We start from the raw sequence: 21,026 nt of genomic DNA on the forward strand, positions 1-21,026 counted from the left end.
GAAATTTGAACCCTTTTCCGAAACCCCAGCAGAGAAAACAGCGAACACTGGAAAGCAGTCTGTTTACAGATGTCAGCCCAGCCTGCTGTTGTCTGTGGGCATGATTTGCTGTTCCTATTTGCAGATCATTTTCTATATGTTGAGACTTATCCTATTTTCAGTGATGTGGTCTGTGAAGTGGACTGCGAAGCGTCCCGTTTCCTTTTGCCAAGTGAATGAGTTGTGGTCATTGATAAAAGTAGCTTTCATCGTCAAGGGATTTATCTAGACAGTGTTCCAAGAGCTAGCCCTTTTAAATTTCTAAACCACATTGCCTGGAACCTTAGTATAGAGCCTTTATGGGGGGGGAGGGGGGTTGTTGTGCTTGTTTCTACTCTTTTCTTATACCAGGAATGTGTAGTCACTGAGTAACTTGGCATGATCAAATTCAGTTACTAAAAAAATTTAAAACAGAACCCAGATCTATGTCCTATTTTTTCAAAATCTTTTTCTGGCTTTTTAGTTCCATGTGGTCTTCCTGCAGCGTTTGCCCACTTTGACGGGTAAGGATTTCTGGTTGCCTTCTCTGTGTTTGCTGTCCTCTGCGTTTTTCCCTTTGTGTCCAAGGGATCAGGTTTAATTAGATGATGAGAGAAAGCAAAGTCAAAGACATCTTTACTTGGAGAGCTCTCAGGTAATCGAGACTCAGTGTAGCCTGTCTAAATCACAGCTCCCCTTAGACTTTTCTTCTGCTGTCCCTGTTCTCCGCAGTAAACAGCTTCACCGTCTGCTCCATTGCTCGTGTGAGGAGCCCGACACCTCCCGCTTTCTCACCTGTCACACCCTGGAAGTTACCCTGTCTCATCAATGGTGCTTCATCTCTTAAGGCCTGTCTACTTCTCAGTCTCCACTGCTCTGTCACCAGGCACTCAGTCCTTTCCACCCTGCGATCAGAGGGGGCTTGCAGAAAAGCAAATGGGATCGATGCTTAAAACCCCACCCTTGAAATAAAGTCCAAAACCCCAGCAAGGCCTCGTGCACATTCTAGCAGCCCCCTCGCACCCCGTGCTGTCTGTGCTGTAGTGCAGTCCCGTCGTTCCACTCTGGTTCCTCAGGGCCCTGCACCCCACCTCCACTGGTGCAGTGTGCGCTCTGTCCCCCTTCCTGGAGTCCCCCTGAGCGTCTGCCCTTCTCATCACCCTGAGAATGGTGGAGACGGTGCTCTGCCTCTCCATTCCTCTACCTGTGGCTCCCAGCACAGGGCTTGGAACATGGGCCCTAATAACTGTTTATTGAATGAATGGACAAGTGAACACAAATAAAATTAAAGACAGCAGTAAGAACATTTCCAGTTAATGTATTTCTACAAAGGCATGCCTTACTAAATAGTAGAAATGTGTTTTGAGAAAGCACTCATTATCTTATAATGTATTTATCAAAAATAGATTTTTTCCATTGCAAAAATAAATTTTAAAAAAAGTAAATTTAGCCAGGCATCTCCTGACCACACTTGCTGGTTCGGTACCTGTGTGCTGCTCACGTGAAGAGATGTTGCTCCAGAGAAGAAAACCAAGACGTGAGCTCAGGGAGTCCGTGAAGCCTCTGCCATGCCCCTAACTAGCTTCTGGCTCCCTGAGGGAAGCCTACACGGTGTTGTAGAGAGAGTGTGGGCTTTCGAGGATCCTCATGAACTACTAGAAGAATGCTTGCCAGGCAGGTGCCAAGCCGCATCGCGATTCATCCTGCTAACCCTTGGCCGTGAGGATAAACAACACAGCACAGGTGCTGCGTGCTGGACCCTGGGTCCCGAGTGGAGCACGGGCGTTTCCTGCCATTCAGACAGCTCGCAGTATTGCTCATAATGGAAACAGGACTTCGTGTCCTTGCACTCGGACCACGCGCCAGCAGTGTGCCAAATGCTCAAAGGAGGGTAGTGTCTCATTTCTTAGAAAGCCCTGTGAGATGGATCCTTGTACTGTCCTCCTTTTCAGATGGAGTGAGTGGGGCACAGAACATGGTTCCCCTGAAACTAATATAGTATTGTATGTCAACTGTAATTGAAAACTAAACTTAAAAAAAGAAAGTGGGGCACAGAAAGGTTAAGTAGCTCACATACAATCATCGAGCTAGTGAGTGCTAACTGCAGTGACGTGTCAGGGTGCCCTTGCTGAAGGCACCCTTTCCTCTACTGGGGTGGGACCAGGGACACCTGTACACCACCTTCATGGGCTGTGTTGGTGCATTTCCAGCATTTTCTTCCAAGGGTGAGTACGTTAATAAGAGTTCAAAATACAGCAGCCTCTTCCAGGTGCTCTTAAGGCATTGTAAGCCTACAAGTACCCAGAGCTGCCTATATAGAGATTGTATAATCACATAAATAGTTCAGATGTCAAGTAACTTAATTTCTAGGATGTTGCCTTTGCACCCTCCCATTTCTGAAGCTGGGTTGGGTATCATTTCTCGAGGCTTCCTTGGCATCCTTCTCATCTTTGTTACTGTCTTAAATCTTTTCTGAAACAGTGTGATGGTGTGTGTGTGTGTATGTGTGTGTGGGAGACGGAGAGGAAGGGAGATATGAAGGAAAGGAGAATGAGAGTGAGAGGGGAAAGACAAATAAAAATATGCAAATGTTAAGCCATCTATCATAAATTATGTGGAATTGAAACTACACAGCACTTTGTGTTTACACAGACCTCTGAGCACAGTAACACCATGCCTTACTCTTCTCCGTAACCCTGGCTCCTGGCACAGTGCCTGGCCCTTATTAGTTACTCAGACGTCTATGAATACACACAGTCAGTAACTAGCAGAGCCAGGATTCAAACCCAGCGCTGCAGAGCTGTGGGCCTCTAAAGCTCATACTCTTTCTGGCACATAATTCCTGCCCATCTCAGGAATGCACAGAGTGACAAAGGGGATAAAACAGATTGAGTGCATCACAGGGACACTGTGATTTTGCCAGAAGCAGCAGAAACAAGATGCCTTCACTCTTGGGAGAGATTCTCATCTAAGAACTGGGGAAGGTGAACTGAACCTTATTGAAAGTTGGCAGCAAGCTAAGGGGCACTGCAAAAATACGGTGCATCAGTAAAAAAAGGGGTCAGAGTTCTGTGTACTTTGAAAGTAAAACTGCCTTTCAAAAGGGGCCAGCATTGTTGGTTAAAAAACCCACACCCAGGAAACAGAAACTCACACATTGATGGAAGTGTAAATTGCTGCAACCTCTTTGGAGAATAATTTGACAATAATTCGTAAGTTTAAATTACACATATCCTTTGAACCAGCAGCTTTGATTCTAGAAATGTATCCTACAGGCATACATGCACACATGCACAGAGAAACACATACCATTATATTTATAGTTGCATTGCTCATAGTTAACAAAATATTGGTCGCAGCCTAAATGTCCTTCCAATGAACATTGATTATATTACTGTATATTCACCAATGAAATAAATACTCTGCAGGCATTTAAAAATGAGGTTATTCTCTATTCACTTTAATGAAACTATCTCAAGATATCTACTTTAATTAGAGAAAAAGGCATTTATGTATAAAACTGTATGTACATGTATGCATGTGGACCAATATACTGATTCTAGAACAGTTCACAAGAAACAGAGGAGGGCAGCTGTGGGGAAGATGAGAGAAGTACTTGTCACTGCCTGTCATTTATATCTTTGAACCTGCTAATCTGTGTGGCCTATTCAAAATTAGTAAAAATTTAGACCTACTATAAAGAAGCTTGGAAATTGGATGTTTATTAATGACTTTTAATTGTGATGTAATTTCAAATTTACAGAAACATTGCAAGAATACTACAAGAAACTTCCTTGGAGCGTGTGTTGCATTTAGTTATTATGTCTCTGATTTCTTACCATCTGCAGTATTCCTTGCTGGAATAATATTTCTTTTTTTTAATATAGTTTATTGATTATACCATTACAGTTGTTCTATTCCCCCCTTCATTCCCCTCCACCCGCACACTCCCTCCCCCACCCTTCTCCCCCCTTAGTTTATAACCACGTGTCTCAACTTCTTTCGATTCTATATTTCCCCCACTATTCTCGCCCTCCCCCCTATCTATTTTCTACCTACCATCTATGCTATTTTCTGTGCCTTCTCCCCCCTTCTCCTCCTCCCACCCCCCTGTTTCTAACCCTCCATGTGTTCTTCATTTCTATGGTTCCACTCCTGATCTAACTGTCCTCTTGGTTTGCTTTTGTTTTAGGTGTGGTTGTTAATACCTGTGTGTTTGCTGTCCTTTCACTGTTGATATTTTTCATCATCTCTTTCTTATATAAGTCCCTTTAGCATTTCATATAATAAGGGCTTGTTGATGATGAACTCCTTGAACTTGACCTTATCTGAGAAGCACTTTATCTGTCCTTCCATTCTAAATGAAAGTTTTGCTGGATAAAGCAATCTTGGCTGTAGGTCTTTGGATTTCATGACTTGGAATACTTCTTTCCAGCCCCTTCTTGCCTGTAAGGTCTCTTTTGAGTAATCCGATGACAGTCTGATGGGTACTCCTTTGTAGGTGACTGTTCCCTTATCCCTTGCTGCTTCTAGGATTCTCTCCTTCATTTTAGTCTTGGCTAATGTAATTATGATGTGCCTTGGTGTGTTCCTTCTTGGGTCCAACTTCTTTGGGACTCTCTGAGCTTCCTGGATTTCCTGGAAGTCTACTGCCTTTGCCAGATTGGGGAAGTTCTCCTTTATTATTTGTTCAAATACATTTTCCACTCGTGGCTGTTTCTTTCCCCCTTCTGGTACCCCTATAATTTGGATGTTGGAACGTTTAAAGATGTCCTGGAGGTTCCTAAGCCTCTCCTCATTTTGTTGAATTCTCATTTCTTCATTCCTTTCTGGTGGGATGTTTCATTCTTCCTTCTGGTCCATTCCATTGATTTGAGTCCCAGTTTCCTTTCCATCGCTATTGGTTTCCTGGACATCTCCCTTCATTTCAATTAGTTTAGCCTTCATATGTTCCTCTAATTTGTGACTGTACTCTACCAATTCTGTGAGCATCCTGATAAATAGTGTTTTAAATTGGGCTTCTGAGAGCCTGGCAATCTGTTGGTCGCTTAGAGTTATTGGCTCTGGGACTTTGAGTTCTTGCACCATCTTTTAGGTTGTTTGTGCCTGTTAAGTGGCAGGAACGGAGCCCTAGGTGTTCACCAGAGCATGGCAACTCAGTCGCTGGGTTGTGACGTCGTATGTGGGGGCGGGGTCAAAGAGGGACAATGGCTTCCCTCTGGCGCCGGAGGCTGCTGCGACCCCCACCAGCACCGCAGCCACCTCTGTCACCAGGGCCACGTGCCCCACTCCACTGCACGCGAGTGTGCCACCGCTGTCAGCCCTCCACCACTGGGTTCGCCCCCTGGGGCCTGCGTGGTCCGTCTCCCTGCGCGCGAATGTGCGACCTTGGTCAGTCTGCCCCGCACCCCGACTAGGTCCGGGCTGCCTGCGCTCCTAGGTCTGTCCTTCCCGACCCTGCTCCACTGCTGGCTCTGCCTCTCTTACCGTCCCCGTTGAACGGTTTGTAGCTGTCGGACTTCCGTATAATTCAGTTTTCTGGCCTCTGGGTGTGTCTTAGATCTCCAAAACTTTTGTTGTATCCAAACTTGGTTGTGGGAGAAGGCACAGTGTTTCCACCTATGCCTCCATCTTGGCGGAAGTCCTGGAATAATATTTCTTATAACATGTAATATTAACAGCCTTTCTCTGTTCTCTTGACTGCAAAGTTTCCCAGTTATTTTGTTGACTGTCCTTTAATTTGGGTTTGTCTTGACTGGATTCGGGTTCTCTTTCCAGCAGACACCACAGTGGTGCCTGCCGTGTCCTTCTCTCTGCCTCCTACAGGAGGCCCTGATTTCCTCTGGTTCTCAGCCCTGGGCTGTCGAGGGGGAGTTCTTCCCTTCAGGGCACATGCAGAAGCTGTCAGGGTATTTTGCGGCACTTGAGTTGGGAGTTTGAGTCCCTGAGCTCATCCTTTACATTCACCACGTTCTCCAGCAACATGAGGAGCTACCAGCCAACCTCCTGTATTTGTTTGTTTTCCAAACATGTTCTGAAGTGTCATCCGCACAGCCCCCCCCCCGCTGCTGGCTTCTTACAGGAGGTTAAGAGTAGCCACTGCAGATATTTATCGCGTCTCTGTTGCCAGGTCACACGATGGGCTCTAAGTGCTCTCTCTGCAGCAGGAAATAGCGTCATTAGCTGTTGTGTTCTTTTTAAATAAACGTTTCGGAATTCCTGTACAAAAGACTGTTGTCCTCCAAAGGCATTTTTACATTTTCTCTATTGCTATTCATTAATTGAAAAAAATTTTAGAACCTCATTTGTTCAGAAGCCAGTAGAAAACATCTGGCTTATTTAATAAGTATTTTTGAACTTCTTAAAGAAATGAAGTGTTAAAAATAAATTGCTGTTGAGCTATTTTAACTATTTGGGGAGTTCGAAAAGAACTCTCTGAACAGAGCAAATACCAAGACTGGTGTTAGAGATGGGGTGTCAGGAACGGCTTCCCAGAGGAGCTGATACTCGGGCTTTAAAGGAATGAACCTGCCAGGCAGGTGGGGGAAGAAGAGACCAGGTGGGGAAAGGGTGTTCTAGGCAGAATGAACCCCGTGAGCAAACCATCAGATCATGGTGCTCTTAGGAACTGCAGGCCGCTCACTAATGTGGATGTAAGAGTGACCTACAAAGAGGGCGGGGGCAGGCGTTGGTGGGTAATTAGAGAGTCAGGTGAACAGAGCCTCAGGGCCAGAACACAATGACCCTGTGCAGTTTGCATAATACTCTTTGTGGTTCCTCATTAAAGGGTTGTGTTGTGATCATCTTTGCCACTACAGTACATGCTTTTATTATCTTACTTGTTGTACTGTATCGTTATTATTTATTTAGAACACTATCCTGTTTTTCTCCCTTTGGTTCCCAGACTCAGGCCCACTGTCTGACACAAAGTAGGTATTGAACAAATACCTGAGGAATACATCATGAAAGTTCGTTATAAAAGAACTGCACACTGAGGTGAGGGTTGTAGAAATTCCTTCTTTGGTCTCTAGTAAGAGATGGTATCATCCCGTTTGTTTTCTAGGATAATTATAGCAATTCCTCCTGCAGCAAACGAGCAGGTGACCGACCGCATTACCTCAGAGCTTGTTGCTTAATGCCCGGAGGCTTCCCAAAGCCAGTAAGTCTTGGATTGGTGTTAACTCATATACTGGCACCATCTAGTGGTGATTGTAAGCCTAATAAAATTAAAATTTCATCTTTGATAACCAGTTTCAAATAAGCTTCTAACGTTTTATAAATTGCTAAAGCTTTCTATTTAATATTGTATTTTGCTGAATCTTTGCTGCTCTTCCCAAGTTAATAATTATGCATTTGATAATTTTATTCATTTATTTTAATTGTGTCATACAACCATGATGCCTAGAACTTGTTATGAACAAAATAATCCTATTGGAAATAAAGTGGAATTTTGGAGAAAATACATGATTAGACAGACCTGGAATCTTAGAACAACATTCTAATCTCTTGTGTTATTTACTGTTCCTCTTAGTCACCAAGTTCCAGACTTATGAGGTAATTTTTTTCTAATATCCTCCTTTTCTTCCCCCCCCCCTCTGTTTTGACAGGGTTTTTAAAACTAAAGATTGCTGTTCTTTTCATTTTCATCCTTGAAGACAGCTGTGAAGCAGGTCAGGCAAATATGAAGGTTAAGCTAGAAAGGCTTCGGTAGTGAACCTTAGCTTTTTATTACTTTTGTGTGTGTTAGAACATGAGTTGTGTAGACATCTGCTTGTGACTGCCAGTTGATAGGCAGCTGAGGCAGGGAAGCAGATTATAATCATGGGACGAATTCCTTGTGTGTAATGATGGCTGTGATTTAAGTAGCAGTGTTAATAGAATAAAAGCGTTTATTAAAAATCTCCTTCCTACAGAACATAATTGGAAACATAAAATTAATTGCCTTTGTTAAAAGTACTTACTCAATGGTAGGGGGAGAGAGGGGTATGATAATTATCACCATCTTACAGATGAAGAAGCTGGAGTGCGTGGGAGGTTAAGTAGCTTTCACAAGGTCTGCCTGCTATTAAGTTTGCAATGTGAGCTTGTGAGCGTGCAGAACCAGATGCAAAGGACTCCTAGTCAAGTGTTTTTAAGCAACCCCATACACTTGCCGTCTAACAATAAGAGGATGCACAGGAAAACCATGGTAAAAAATGCACAGAGAACCTGAAAGGGGTTAGTAACTCCTATTTAAACATACACTAACTACTTGATAAAAATCTTGGTTTTAGTTTATTTTTGACATTATCAACATCTGTTTGTTTCCACACCTAATTATAGCCACAGCCTTCACTGCAGTGTGAAGGAAGTTTAAGGGGGTTTTTTGCCTTAAGGTTCCAAATGCTTAGTTGTTCCTGCTACTCTGGCCCCACAACAGGAGTGCTTGGAGACACGGCAGACGTTCGTGTCAGCATTTTGTCCACCCGGCACTCCCTGCATTCGGCTCTCGGAAGTGACCCATCTGTGTGTGGCTCTGGGCAGGTCAAATGTGATGCTGGTGACCACTTTGTCCATTTGGGTGTTGTTGGCCTAGCTCTGGTTCATATATGTTTATATATGTGGGTTAATGTGTACATAGTAAATATATATGGGCTTTCTAAATTTAAACTTTTTTCTCTGTAAATAGAGACACATAATTTTGTGCCATCACCGTCATATCACATATGCTAGGCATTTGTTTCCCTTTGTTGCTGTGGCCTCCTTCCAAGTGCCCACGTGGCCTTCTTCCTCCTTACCCTACTGTATGTATGCAAGGATATGTGAAGCAAGGATATGTGAAGCACACTTCCCCCCTCCTTCCATATTCTCTCAGGCTTACATAACCATTTATCAAATATATCTGTGTCCCATTGTGTATATTAATTTTATGTGGGGTGGCTTTTTAGCCTTCTGTGGTAAAAAGGTAGGATCATATTATAAATACTTCTAAAAATACATGTATCTTTCAACCAGCTAACCCATTCCTGGCGGTCTGCCCCACAGAAATGAAAGCCCTGATTTGTAAGGTAGTGCATCACAAGTGTTTTCTACAGTGTTAGTCAAAATAGCAGGAAGGAAGGGGGATGGTTCAGTAAATAATGATGCATCTACACCATGCAATTTCAGGCAGTCATTTGAAAAATGAATTGGACTTATGCCAGAAGTGTCTCCTCTACCATCCCTTCTGTTACAGATTTTACTGTTTTTATTCCTTTACTGGCATTTTAGTGGGCTTTCAAGAGGGAAAAGAAATAAGTGTGTCTGGACCTTTTTCTATACAATTGAAAGTCCAGTTCAAGACAATTGAAAGTCGAAGTAGATTCAAGACCTGTTCTGAGTTCTGTTTCCTTTCTTCCTAGAGCTCTTAGGTTGTCTTCAACTGTTCTCCCCACTTCTTACCCTTCTATATTTTGAAATAGGAAATCCCCAGCCTCCAAAAAATTAAGTTCTTTCTTCTTTCTTGACTTTGAACCCCTTCTGCCCTTTTCCAACAGCAGCATCTCAGTTCAGCCCCAAACATTGTCGCTAAAAGTACACTCAGAACCAGTGAAACGTCAATTCAGAAATTGTTCCTGTAACGTTTGGATTTTCTGGGAGATAAGAGACTCATAGAAAAGAAATAGCATTTCCGTGTAACCCCAGCTACTTCCTCCCTTTCTTTTGCTTCTAAACAGATTTGAAAAGGGGCGTATCTACACATTCATCGGAGAAGTGGTCGTTTCCGTGAATCCGTACCGGTTACTGAACATCTACGGGAGGGAGACGATTGAACAGTATAAGGGACGTGAGCTGTACGAGAGGCCACCTCATCTTTTTGCTGTCGCCGATGCTGCCTACAAGGCCATGAAGAGGAGGTCAAAAGACACTTGTATTGTGATATCAGGTATTTGGCGGGGGCAGGTGTCTGTCCCCTGTTCTTTTGGGGCGGAATGTGTTTAACTTCTTAGGTACTTAAGGAATCAAGTGTTTCATTAGATCTTTTTTTGAAGTTAGAAACTTAAGAGATTTTTAGAAGAAAAAATGCTATGAACATTAAGTACTAAATTATTTTTGTCATCCCTGACCACTCTCTAGTCTTGGTTCATTTACAAATACATGTTACACTTGGGTGGATTTCTAGTCACTTTTGTAGACTGAGCTGATATAGAAATGCCTTCCTTCCATCTCAAACACTTGAAGTACTGATAAATTGTAACAAAAATTATTTTAGATAATGACAGAATGAAACTGAGAAATGAAATCCTGAGGTACCAAAAATGAAGAATGAACTTTTAAGTCAGCTTGGTGAATGGGAGCTCGTGTTGATGGACGTACTGGCATGCAGGCCGGTGATAGGCTCATAGAGCTGGGGGCACCCAATGCGGAGGCAGGCAGACCCCATTGCCCAAGAAGTGGAGCTGAACTGTCTATGGAAAGCTGAGCTTTTCGAGGAAAATGGGGACAGGAAAAATATCTGCCCACTGACCCCAGAGGCCCTTCCCCCAACTGTGGAAACTTCTTTCAGTTCTAATGACACCTCACATTTTGCATTAGTGGCTTTATACTTTTCAAAACCCTTTTATGATCTTTATTCCATTTTGGTTATCAAAACAACTCCGAGTGGTAAGTTAGGCATTTGTGTTTCTACTTTACAGATGAGAATATTAAGGGTCAGAAAAGTGAACTCATTTAGTGTTAAGAGCTAGAGAATTATAGCCCAGGACTACATTTTGTGAAAACAAATTATATTAAGCAATATTGCCTGATCATAAAAAGAAAATACCCCCCAAATTATGTAAGTATTAAGTAAACACACAAAGTCCCCTCCCTCAGAGTACCTCATTCCCACCAAAATTCCACCAGCGACAGCTGTGAATGAGAGTGTTTTGTCCTTTTACACATTTTCTCTGTGTGTACAAATACATATAGTCACACATGCATGTATAATTATATTACAAATGCATAATTATAGAATTATGTTATAGCTGCTATTGTTTTTTTCATTAGCAGTATGGATTGGGTGTATTTTCATTAGCGTACTACGGAAGCAGTGCATTCTCTGACTACTGTGGAGTATTCTGTTGAATCATTGAATCATAATTTATTTACCCAACCCTCTACTGATGGGTGTATTATTTTCAGATTTTAGCTCTGACACATAGTCTGCAGACTTTTAAAACCTTTGATGGTTGTTATTATTATGTTAGTGTTTTATTATTTCCATGGTATACATTTCTACAGGTAGAGTTTTGGGGTCAGAAGGCATAAACATTTAAAAATTGGGTAGATAATTCTGAATTGATCTCTTCTTCCCCCTTTAACCAGTCGTCATGTTTTTTCAGTGACACCATGTGTTTGAAACCTGCTACTTGATGTTTTTTTTACCAAAATTGCTCTAATTTTAATTTTCTGAAGGAACTATTTTGTCCCCATTAAGACAAAAAGAAAGAGTGCTATAGAAAATAGGGTTATATTAATTTAGCTGTGGCTGCTGTTTGAACCACTAATTTGATTTTTTCCTACTTACACTTAGTGTCACTGTGAAGTACTAAGACTTTAGTCTGAGGAGTTAGTTTATCAGGTTTTATCTCTTGATTTTTTTGCTAAGTAAGTCGTGATTTGTAATCTGTTATTTTACTTCTACAATAATTTAATTTTTTTCAACATGTTCAGAAGTAATACGTCATCAAGACGGGATGAAATAACTCCAGAAAAGCAAACATTAATACATAGGGATTTTAAATAAATAAGTAACATCGTAAGTTCAAATTATTCCAGTAAAATTTAGCTTACTCTTGGTTTCAGTTGTAATGTTAAGCCTTGCACAATTTCCCCAGGTGAAAGTGGAGCAGGTAAAACTGAAGCCAGTAAGTACATCATGCAGTACATTGCAGCCATCACCAACCCCAGCCAGAGAGCCGAGATTGAAAGGTAACGGGGATATTCTGATTAGAGCTTTACTTTCTATATAGAATTGGCTAGACCGAAACTCTGCTATGTGTCAATCATTCATTGATGGTAAACTACTTCAATTCTCTTACTGTATGCCGTCTCTACGTTTATTTATGTCATTGTATTTCTATATTTGTCTTTAATAGTGAAAAGCTGACTACTATGGTAAGCTTTACATAAAGATAAAACAAAATAAAATTGTTCTCAAACAGATGAAAGTGTCCCCTTTCTACTTTATAATTGCTTACTTAAATGTATGTGGTCAGCAAAGATGTTATAACTCACGCAGGTAGGTTTTATGGTACAAACCCTCACAGGTTGCTTGCTTTTTCTGTTTCTGTCTTTTTAAAACTGTTGTCCTGATGAGCCCTTGGTTCCAAGAGGGAAGGGGGCTCTGAGAAACAGACGCATGCCATCATTGTTACAGCTAGAGTTCTGGTAGAAGTGCTCAGCACGACTCATTTCCTAAGAGGGTTCCAGCCACACCAGCCTGCCACTCACAGTAAAATGAGTAAGAAAGCGCCTGTGCACTGTCTGGGGCCCAGCATTTTGCAGTGTCTGGCATACAGTATTTGCTTAATAAATGTATAAGGAATGAATACATGAGTTTTTTGAAAAAAAAATATGTCTATAAAGCAATATGACTCAACTTTCTTATGTGGTATGGACTTTTTGAAGAGGAAAAGGATTTTTCAGAGCTGCTGCTTTGAAGCTCAGTATTCATTCACTAAAGAGTGACACTCCATACACACTTTTCCAACTTCAGTTTTATGAATAGAAAGAAGGGATGCTGGCTCGCTGTGAGAGAAGAAAATTTAGACTATACTACTTGATGTGGTCTTTCTCCCTTTCATCCCAACTGGACTAGATGGTCAGGTCAAAAGAGACATTTTTATTAATTGTGACACATTTCCCACTTCTCATTCTGACTTTGCAATCTAATAAGACAAAAATGTGAGTAATTTTTAAAACTTTCCTTAAGAGGTTAGGAGAATAACAGGCTAAGAACTAAGTTGATTTTATTTCTAAACTTGGTGTAGTAAGTAAGGCATATGAACATTAGCCGGTCTTTCACAAGCATATCTTACCGTAGTTTTGTAAACAGTTTTATTTATTTACCGTAAGGAAGCAGCTTCCTCCCACATTTCAAAAGTATACTTTCATTTCAGAGGAGGGAAGGTTGTAGGGCCACTTACAGTCATAGTGGAAGGAACAGTTGGTCTGCTACATCAGGTCACTTCCGTGGCCAGAGTTACTTCTGCAGGTATGTGCATATAAGAGGAGTGCTGTCAGTGAGACAGAACGAAGACGTGAGGAGGGGGAAGTTAAAGTACATCCATTGGGAGAGACTGCTCTGCAGAAGATCAGCAATCATTAAAGAGTGACTTAACTGATACAGAAGAGAGATTCCATACAGCTTCAAACAAAAATGATGAGCAATTTCTAAGCTAATAAAGACCACATTGATGACATATAACTTAAGTACAGTCAGTTTTACAGTTCTAGGCTTTATAAGCAAGTACTTTAAAAAATTGTGTAGTTTTCTGTTTCACCCATTCTTTCTTTTCAGAACATAGTGTTTTAAGATTTTTCTTTACATAAAAAAAGTTCATTTAAAAGAAAAACTAAAAATTACAGTGTTATGTCAAAGGTAAATGTCCCCTGAAAAATCCCAGCCTGCCTACCCCATCAGCTTAGGTAACCAGAATGAAGTGTGCTGGTCACTCCAGGTTTTTACGTGTTTACTAACACATGCACAATAAGCATATACCCTCACATGTGTGCATGCACACACACACTGCAATATGTATTGTTTTGCAACTTAATTTTTCATTCATTAATATATTCTGGACATCTTTCCATATCAGTACATATACTCAGAAACAAAAATTTATTTGTATTCATCCTTGTTGGTGGACATTTATGTTTGTGTGTGTGCATGTGTGTACAGTAGCAAACGGTGCTTCAGTGAGCATCTCTGTATAAATATTTACATGTCTTTTAATGAGATCTAGTATTTTTAAAAGTCCAGCCTTTTAAAAACTTTTTATAATGATGTTCATTTGTCTGTGTTCAAGAGTGAAGAATATGTTACTTAAGTCCAACTGTGTCTTGGAAGCTTTTGGAAATGCCAAAACCAACCGTAATGACAACTCAAGCAGGTTTGGAAAATACATGGATATCAACTTTGATTTCAAGGGGGACCCTATTGGTGGACATATCAATAACTACTTATTGGAGAAGGTAAAATATGCTTAATTTCTCAGGGTAATTTTTACAAGTACTGAATCTGTATATTTTTAAAATCTTAATCATAGGATTTCTTTAATTGCTTCAAAGTAGCTTTTAATACTATTCTCCCTCCCTTCCAGCTCCTTAGTTCGCTTTCTGCAGTAGGATATTCTGCTTTTATGTCTTTAGTAGCACTCACAGTATCAAATTGAAAAAGTTACAGGCTTTGTGGGCAGGAGAGAGTGGCAGTGGTGTGAGACTGTGCAGTCCTTTCTACCTTTCTAACCCTTTTTACTCGTCACCACCCCCATATGCCTTGGGGTATGGGTTTGTTTGTTTTTAATGCATAATGCAAGAACGATCACATTCATTACCTGAAATACACTCTTTTCAGTCAGGAGCTACGAATTGTTTTAACGGACATGTAATTGACATGTAACATTGTGTAAGTGTCAGGTATACCACGTATTGATTCGATGCTCCCATGGGTTTTTATTCAGAGTAATTTGAAATCTCATTTTCTTCTATTTCTATTTTTCTGTAGCATCTTTTATGGCAGTTTAAAGGATGTTTATTAAATTGAAGTCAGACTATTAAGGAAATTAAGTTTTTCTATCAGAATCAGTTAGAAAAAGACAGGAAATGCCAGGTATTATCACTGTTTCCAAATGTTCCATGGCTTCACTTTGTGTGCAGATTCCCTGTGAATGAACATGCATTTTCATAATAGCAGTCTTGTAATAACAGTCTTTTGGGAACCACCTAAAGCAGGAGTCTCCATAGACAGGTCTTGCTTAATGGATTTTATTGCAGACTGTAAGGCATTGCTCTTTGAAATGGCAGCAGACCCTGGGGAAAGGAATGTTGAGACTCTTTGTCTCTAAATGGTCCTTCCTATTCTCTCCACTTCCAATTTCTTCCCCCAAAATTTCATCTTTAGGGTCAAGGTTAAAGATATCAAAATAGCCTTATTCGGGGGGATTCTGTTTTAAGCAATAAAAAGAATTATTGAAAAATTGTACAGAAAACCACATAAAGGTGACTTTGTTTAGACCGGTACTCTCCATGGGGTCTTAGGACATTTAGATGCACTATTGATAGAGGACTCTCTGAGAAAGTGGCTTTTGTTTTGTTTTAAGGGTACCTTCTCAGATTAACAATTTTAATTTTTTTTTTTTAGTCTCGAGTGATTGTGCAACAGCCAGGAGAAAGAAGCTTTCATTCTTTCTATCAGGTTAGTAATCTGCTGTAATGCAGATCATCAATTGTTTGCTCAGTTGTGCAGGAAATGAAAGTATTTATATTGGGGTTTTCCCCTGCCCCGTGCCTCCCTTGCCTCCGTTGGCCCATGACATGTTATACACATGTGCACACACACACAGGGCCTACCCATATGTTTCTTCAGAGATTTGACTAGCATGACGATCAGAAAGATCTAACAGGTAACTAACCAACCACATGACCTGCATTTCTTTGCAGTGTAGATAACAGTTAAATGACTTGTAAAAGCTTTTGAAATGGGAAATCCTGGATATGTCAAATTAATTTTGTTTTATTTTAAATCAAAACTGTTGTTCCCTGATTTTGGAGCTCCGGAGATGGGAACACAAACACAGTTTATTTTGCTCACAGAGACTGTAAAGCAATATGATTACTTCAAAAAATGGATTTATGATTCAAAAGAATTGTCTTTTTTATCCCATCAAAGCTGTGATTGCCATGAAGAAACTTTTTAGAAAAAATATTTTGAACATCTCTTTGGGGAATGCTTTTAGAGACTAAGGCATAATCTTTCACAGTAGCCCTCCTGTTAAAAAGTTTTTTTACTCAGAAAACAACTTTTGTACATTATAGTTTTTTAAAGCCCAACGTAATATAAACCAATGCTAATGAATAAAGTGGGTGACCCAATTAAACTATACTGTCTTGGATTTTTATAAAATAAAATTATAAAATCAGGAAGATTTATTTCCATGTGTGAACTATCGTGGTTACCCAATTGTCCCCCTTTCCCGCGATACGGAGATTGATGAGGAAAAGCTATTTCTTTCCAGTGTGACTCTGCCCTGTCTGCTGATGAGGCCACTGGGCAGGTGACCAGCACAAAGCCTAGGCTTCAGCCTTACAAAAGACCATAATAAAAACAAGACCCTTTTATGCCAGTTATGTTATGAAAGAGCTAAGACTTTTAAAGTGATTTTCTTCATGATTGTATAACATTCTCCATGACTGGTAACTACTGAAGCTGTTAACTTCAAGGTAGAAAACAAAACAAAACTTCAAAGCCAGAAACAGAAGATCCTAAGTCAATTAAGCCCAGAAAATGAGTAAAAGCTAGCTTGCTTTTGTTAGACCATCTGGTATATTTGGCTTAGTGTGTATTTTGCCAATTTATGTTATATTGTTTTTTAGCTACTCCAAGGAGGTTCAGAGCAGATACTGCGCTCTCTACATCTGCAGAAGTCCCTTTCGGCCTACAACTATATCCATGTAGGAGCGCAATTAAAGGTGAGTGTTTCCTCTTTGAAATTGCTCAGATAGAGAATCAGAGAAGCATCAGAGGGGACATTAAATAATTATCTGGTCCAGCCTGCTGCCTTTAGGCAAATGAATGACTCTTTTATTATTAAAATACCCAGGGGCAGAGATTCCATACGTGATTGACTCAACAACCCTGCTTAATAACCCATTACTATATATTGTCACCATCTGACAGGAAAGAAATTTCTTGTGATCTTTGTTTTCTTTTCATTTTTAATTCTATCCTTTTTGACACTAAAAAATACTGATATGACTAGCAAATCCACCTCAAAAGAAGATACCATATGCTTTGGACAAAGGCAGGTTGTTAAGACAAAAGAAAATGTAAAAATGTTTTTGTTGAAATGACTGTCAGAGTTCTCCATTCACTGTTTTTTTCGACTATTGATGTGTTCTGGAAGTATTTCTGGGACCCTTGGAGCATTTCTGTTTAGCTTCAAAATTTTACCTCTTTTTTCTTCCCCTGCATGTGAGTCCTTGCACACATATGCAGGTACTTTTTGCTCCTTGTTTTTTCTAATTAGACTTCTGCTAGTAATTTTTCAGCTAACCCTAATAACAGTTTGTTAATGGTAGACTGTAAAACAATATTTACAGTATTATCCTAGTTTGTTGGGGGAAAGTACTGTATTAAAATATATAAAATTAGATATAGAGGGAAATAGACCAACATTTTAATTGTTTATTCTAGATTGATAAGATTACAGATACGTATTTGTGTTCTGTTTTTTTATATTTTAAATGTCTTCTGTGATTAAAAATGCATTGCTGTTATAGTTGGGAAAATAAAAGAATTTATGAAAGGAAAGGATCTAAGATGTGGGCAGTGTTCTTTTTACTTTCAAATTTTTATTATTCATCCTAAGCTACTTATACCTGCATTGCTGATTTACCTGTATTTTTATTGCTGTGCATAGAAATAAATTGTATTTAGGGTTTTGCAATTTTCCATTGTTTGACATTTATGTTGCATGATATTTTTACTTTTATAATCATCTGAAAGCAGGATATTTGGACAAAATTGATTGAAAACAAGCAGAACATTAGAAGGTAGCACTTCAGCCTTCCGAAATAGGCCAGCAGCACTAAAGATGTCTGATGTACAGAGGGTTGTAAAGGCCAGTGACAGGAAGTACTGCTTTTGCCGGATTGTCTTATTGGCCCAGTTTGTTTTGGCCAGGTCACACAGACCCTCCCCCAGAGAGAGCAAGAATGAAATGACCACTTCACCTTCTGAGCTAAATTTAGCCTAGATTCTCTTTTCATCAGATTTTCCCATTCCTATCCCTCTCCCCCTCTTTTTCTTCCTCTCTAATAAAAACAAAGAAGTATTACATGATCATAGTTTATACTTGATGTAAAGATTAACCTAAAAGAAACAAAAATAACCAAAGCTTCCTATCCAGAAATAATTATTGATAACAATTTGTGTATATATTTATAAATGGATTTATTAATAAATCCTGATTAAATAAAGCTGCTTTTATTATATTACAGTTATTAATATGTCCATGTTAGCAAGTATAAATTAAATTACTTTAATAGCTATAAAACATCATACTCCATGTATTATAATTTTACTTAACTATCCTAAAATATAGGGGTCATATACAATTTAGATATTTTGGGTTGCAGATAAGATAAGACTCAAAAGTCTCTAAAAACAATAAGGAACTTAATCTCACATAACAGGAAGCCCTGAACTGGAGCCGTTTCAGAATTGGTTAATTCAAGGCCTTAACAGTGTTGATAGGGACCCAGATGTTGCTTGTTTCTCCAACTTTACAGCTCTGCCATCCTCACTGGATCCAGCTTCTCTGCTTAGGCTCATTTTCCTCATGGTCCCAAAATAGCAGCAGCAGTCCTAGGAGTCACAGGCCGAGGAAATGTTCCTGGCTCATATCCCTTCATAAGCTAGGGGTAACTGCATGTCTTATTGGCCAGAGTGGAATCACATGGCCATGGCTGACCAGTCATTTGGTGAGGGGAATAAGATCACTAAGATTACTGTAGACTAATGAAGATTTTTCTCCTGAGGCTGGAGGACACCCATCCTGATGGACACGTGTAATAGGAGAGGGGTGAGCAAATCACGATTCTATCAGGAAGAAAGAAATGGGGGTGGGGAGTGGCTGGTAGCTGAGTAGCCAGAAAGTTCCCCACGGGAGGACATTTAGATTTTTTTGTCTTGTTTCTTTGCAATTTCAACACAGTTGCAGCTTATAATAGTAGTAATGTCTGATACTTATTGAGTGCCTTTTATGTGCTAAAAACTAAAGAGGTGCTTTACGTGAATTCTCCTTCGGTTCTTACAACAGTCCTGCAAGAAATGTGTTATTATGTCCGTTTTACCTAAGAGGAAATCGAGACTCAGGGAGGTTAAGTTTCTTGCCCAAGGTCAAAGAGCAGGGAGGTGGAGGAGCTTGTGTGGTTGTGACCCAACACTAGAGGACCCCTCCCTGTGCCCTTCCTCAAAAGGTGAGAAACTTACTGAGGGTCAGTGGGCCCTCTGGAGCTGCTGCTTTGGGATAACGTCTAAGATAGGCAGTTACTATTGCTTCATTGTGAATATCTGTCAATACCCTGGTATTTCCAACCTGAGGGCTTCAGCTCCTCAAGGCAGGTGATTCTCTTTGGACCCTGTCTTACTCCAGTTGGCTGCTATGACAAAAATACCATATACTAGGTGGCTTGTTATACACAACAGATATTTATTTCTCACAATTCTAGAGGCTGGGAAGTCCAAAATCCAGGCACCTGCAGATTCGGTGTGTGGTGAGGGCCCACTTCTGGTTTATACGTCTTCTCACTGTGTCCTCACAGGGTAGAAGGGACAGAGACTCCCTGGGGCCTCTTTTGTAAGGCACTGATCCCATCACAAGGGCTCTACCCTCATGGCTTTATCATCTCCCAAAGGCCACACTTCCTAATATCATCACCTTCGGGGTTAGGATTTCAACTGATGAATTTTGGGGATACAAACATTGAATCTATAGCAAACCCTCTGAACCAGCGGGTCTGATGCACTGAGTGTTTGTGAAATGATAGTCCCAAACTAGTTACCAGTTTGCTGAATGACTGAGGCATGTTGCTTGCTTTGAGGGTCTTCTTTTCGTCACCTGTGAAATACGAAGCCTGACTGTATAAGAGGGAGTGTTGTTTCCAGCCTATACGAGATGAATTGTGGAATAAAAGGCCACAGGCGATGAGAGGCAGGCACGTGTCTTGTAGGCCCCCACAGTCCGTGGTTTCCTTTGCGTTTCTGCACATCCTGTGCTGTTTCCTTCATTCATCACAGGGGGCCATCGGCGTCTCTGAGTCACCTCAGGACTTGCTCCCTCACTGAAGGTTCCAGAAAAGTACAGGACGTTTATTTTGGGTGACAGTGGCTCTCACACACAAGTGGGCATGGTGTGTGCTGAAAGACATCTCTACCTGGAAATCATATTTATTTTCTCTGGAAGCACAATGTCTTACTACAGAAGCCTCAAGACCCTGACTAAATTTGAATCTGGTTTCCTAATTATTGAATTTTAATGCTCATTTGAAATGTCTGTAACTTAATGTTTCCATTTCATTCCTAGTCTTCTATCAATGATGCTGCAGAATTCAAAGTCGTAGCTGATGCCATGAAAGTAATCGGCTTCAAACCTGAGGAGATTCAGACAGTGTATAAAATTTTGGCTACTATTCTTCACTTGGTGAGTAGGGATGCCTCTCAGCATCTACTGCCTCCCTGTGGAGACAGGATGCTCTTTCTGATTTTGGACTTTCCCTTACAGATTTAAAAAGTAACTTGTGTAGAAAAAATTTCTCTCATGTTTTGAAGAAATTACTGTATCAGTATTTTTTTCTGCCATAGTATCATATTAGGAGGGATTTTCCAAGCCACAATAGGTTTTGAGACTATAGCTTTACTTAATTATCTTACTGGTTTATCCCAAGAATAAGAGAATCCAGCATTTAGCAAGGATGTGACTACCAACAGCATAAACTAAAATCCTCTGAACAGAATAAATTTCTAACAGCCTTTGAAACATTGGAGTCATGGGGTATTAGAACTGGAATTTTGATCATCTCATTTTACCAGTTGGGAAATGAGCCCTACGCAGGGGCGTGACTGGCTCAAAGGTACAGGGTTCATGGCGGCCAACACCATGGACCTGGATGGCTGAATGATGGTCCAGTTGTTTTCTGCTACACCACACCCAACCCAGAGGAAGGGAAGAACCACGTGTCAGACCTCTTTCATGACTATTTATATAATTGGAGGTGTTTAAAAT

General features: G+C 40.4%; 1 protein-coding gene across 2 annotated transcripts in view; it reads left to right on the forward strand.

The window, feature by feature from the left end:
• The window catches only part of MYO1D (myosin ID), a 327,535-nt gene that overhangs the window by 75,691 nt on the left and 230,818 nt on the right, over positions 1-21,026 (forward strand). For both annotated transcript variants that reach the window (XM_037070300.1, XM_037070299.1), the window contains exons 2-7: positions 9,714-9,922; positions 11,856-11,949; positions 14,049-14,214; positions 15,383-15,436; positions 16,615-16,710; positions 20,328-20,444. In XM_037070300.1, the coding sequence (XP_036926195.1) occupies positions 9,714-9,922; positions 11,856-11,949; positions 14,049-14,214; positions 15,383-15,436; positions 16,615-16,710; positions 20,328-20,444 (736 nt within the window). The remainder of the gene's footprint in view (positions 1-9,713; positions 9,923-11,855; positions 11,950-14,048; positions 14,215-15,382; positions 15,437-16,614; positions 16,711-20,327; positions 20,445-21,026) is intronic.

This window comes from Sturnira hondurensis, unplaced genomic scaffold, assembly GCF_014824575.4.
Source record: "Sturnira hondurensis isolate 20B ecotype Veracruz unplaced genomic scaffold, ASM1482457v3 Scaffold0018728, whole genome shotgun sequence".
NCBI classification, from domain to species: Eukaryota; Metazoa; Chordata; class Mammalia; order Chiroptera; family Phyllostomidae; genus Sturnira; species Sturnira hondurensis.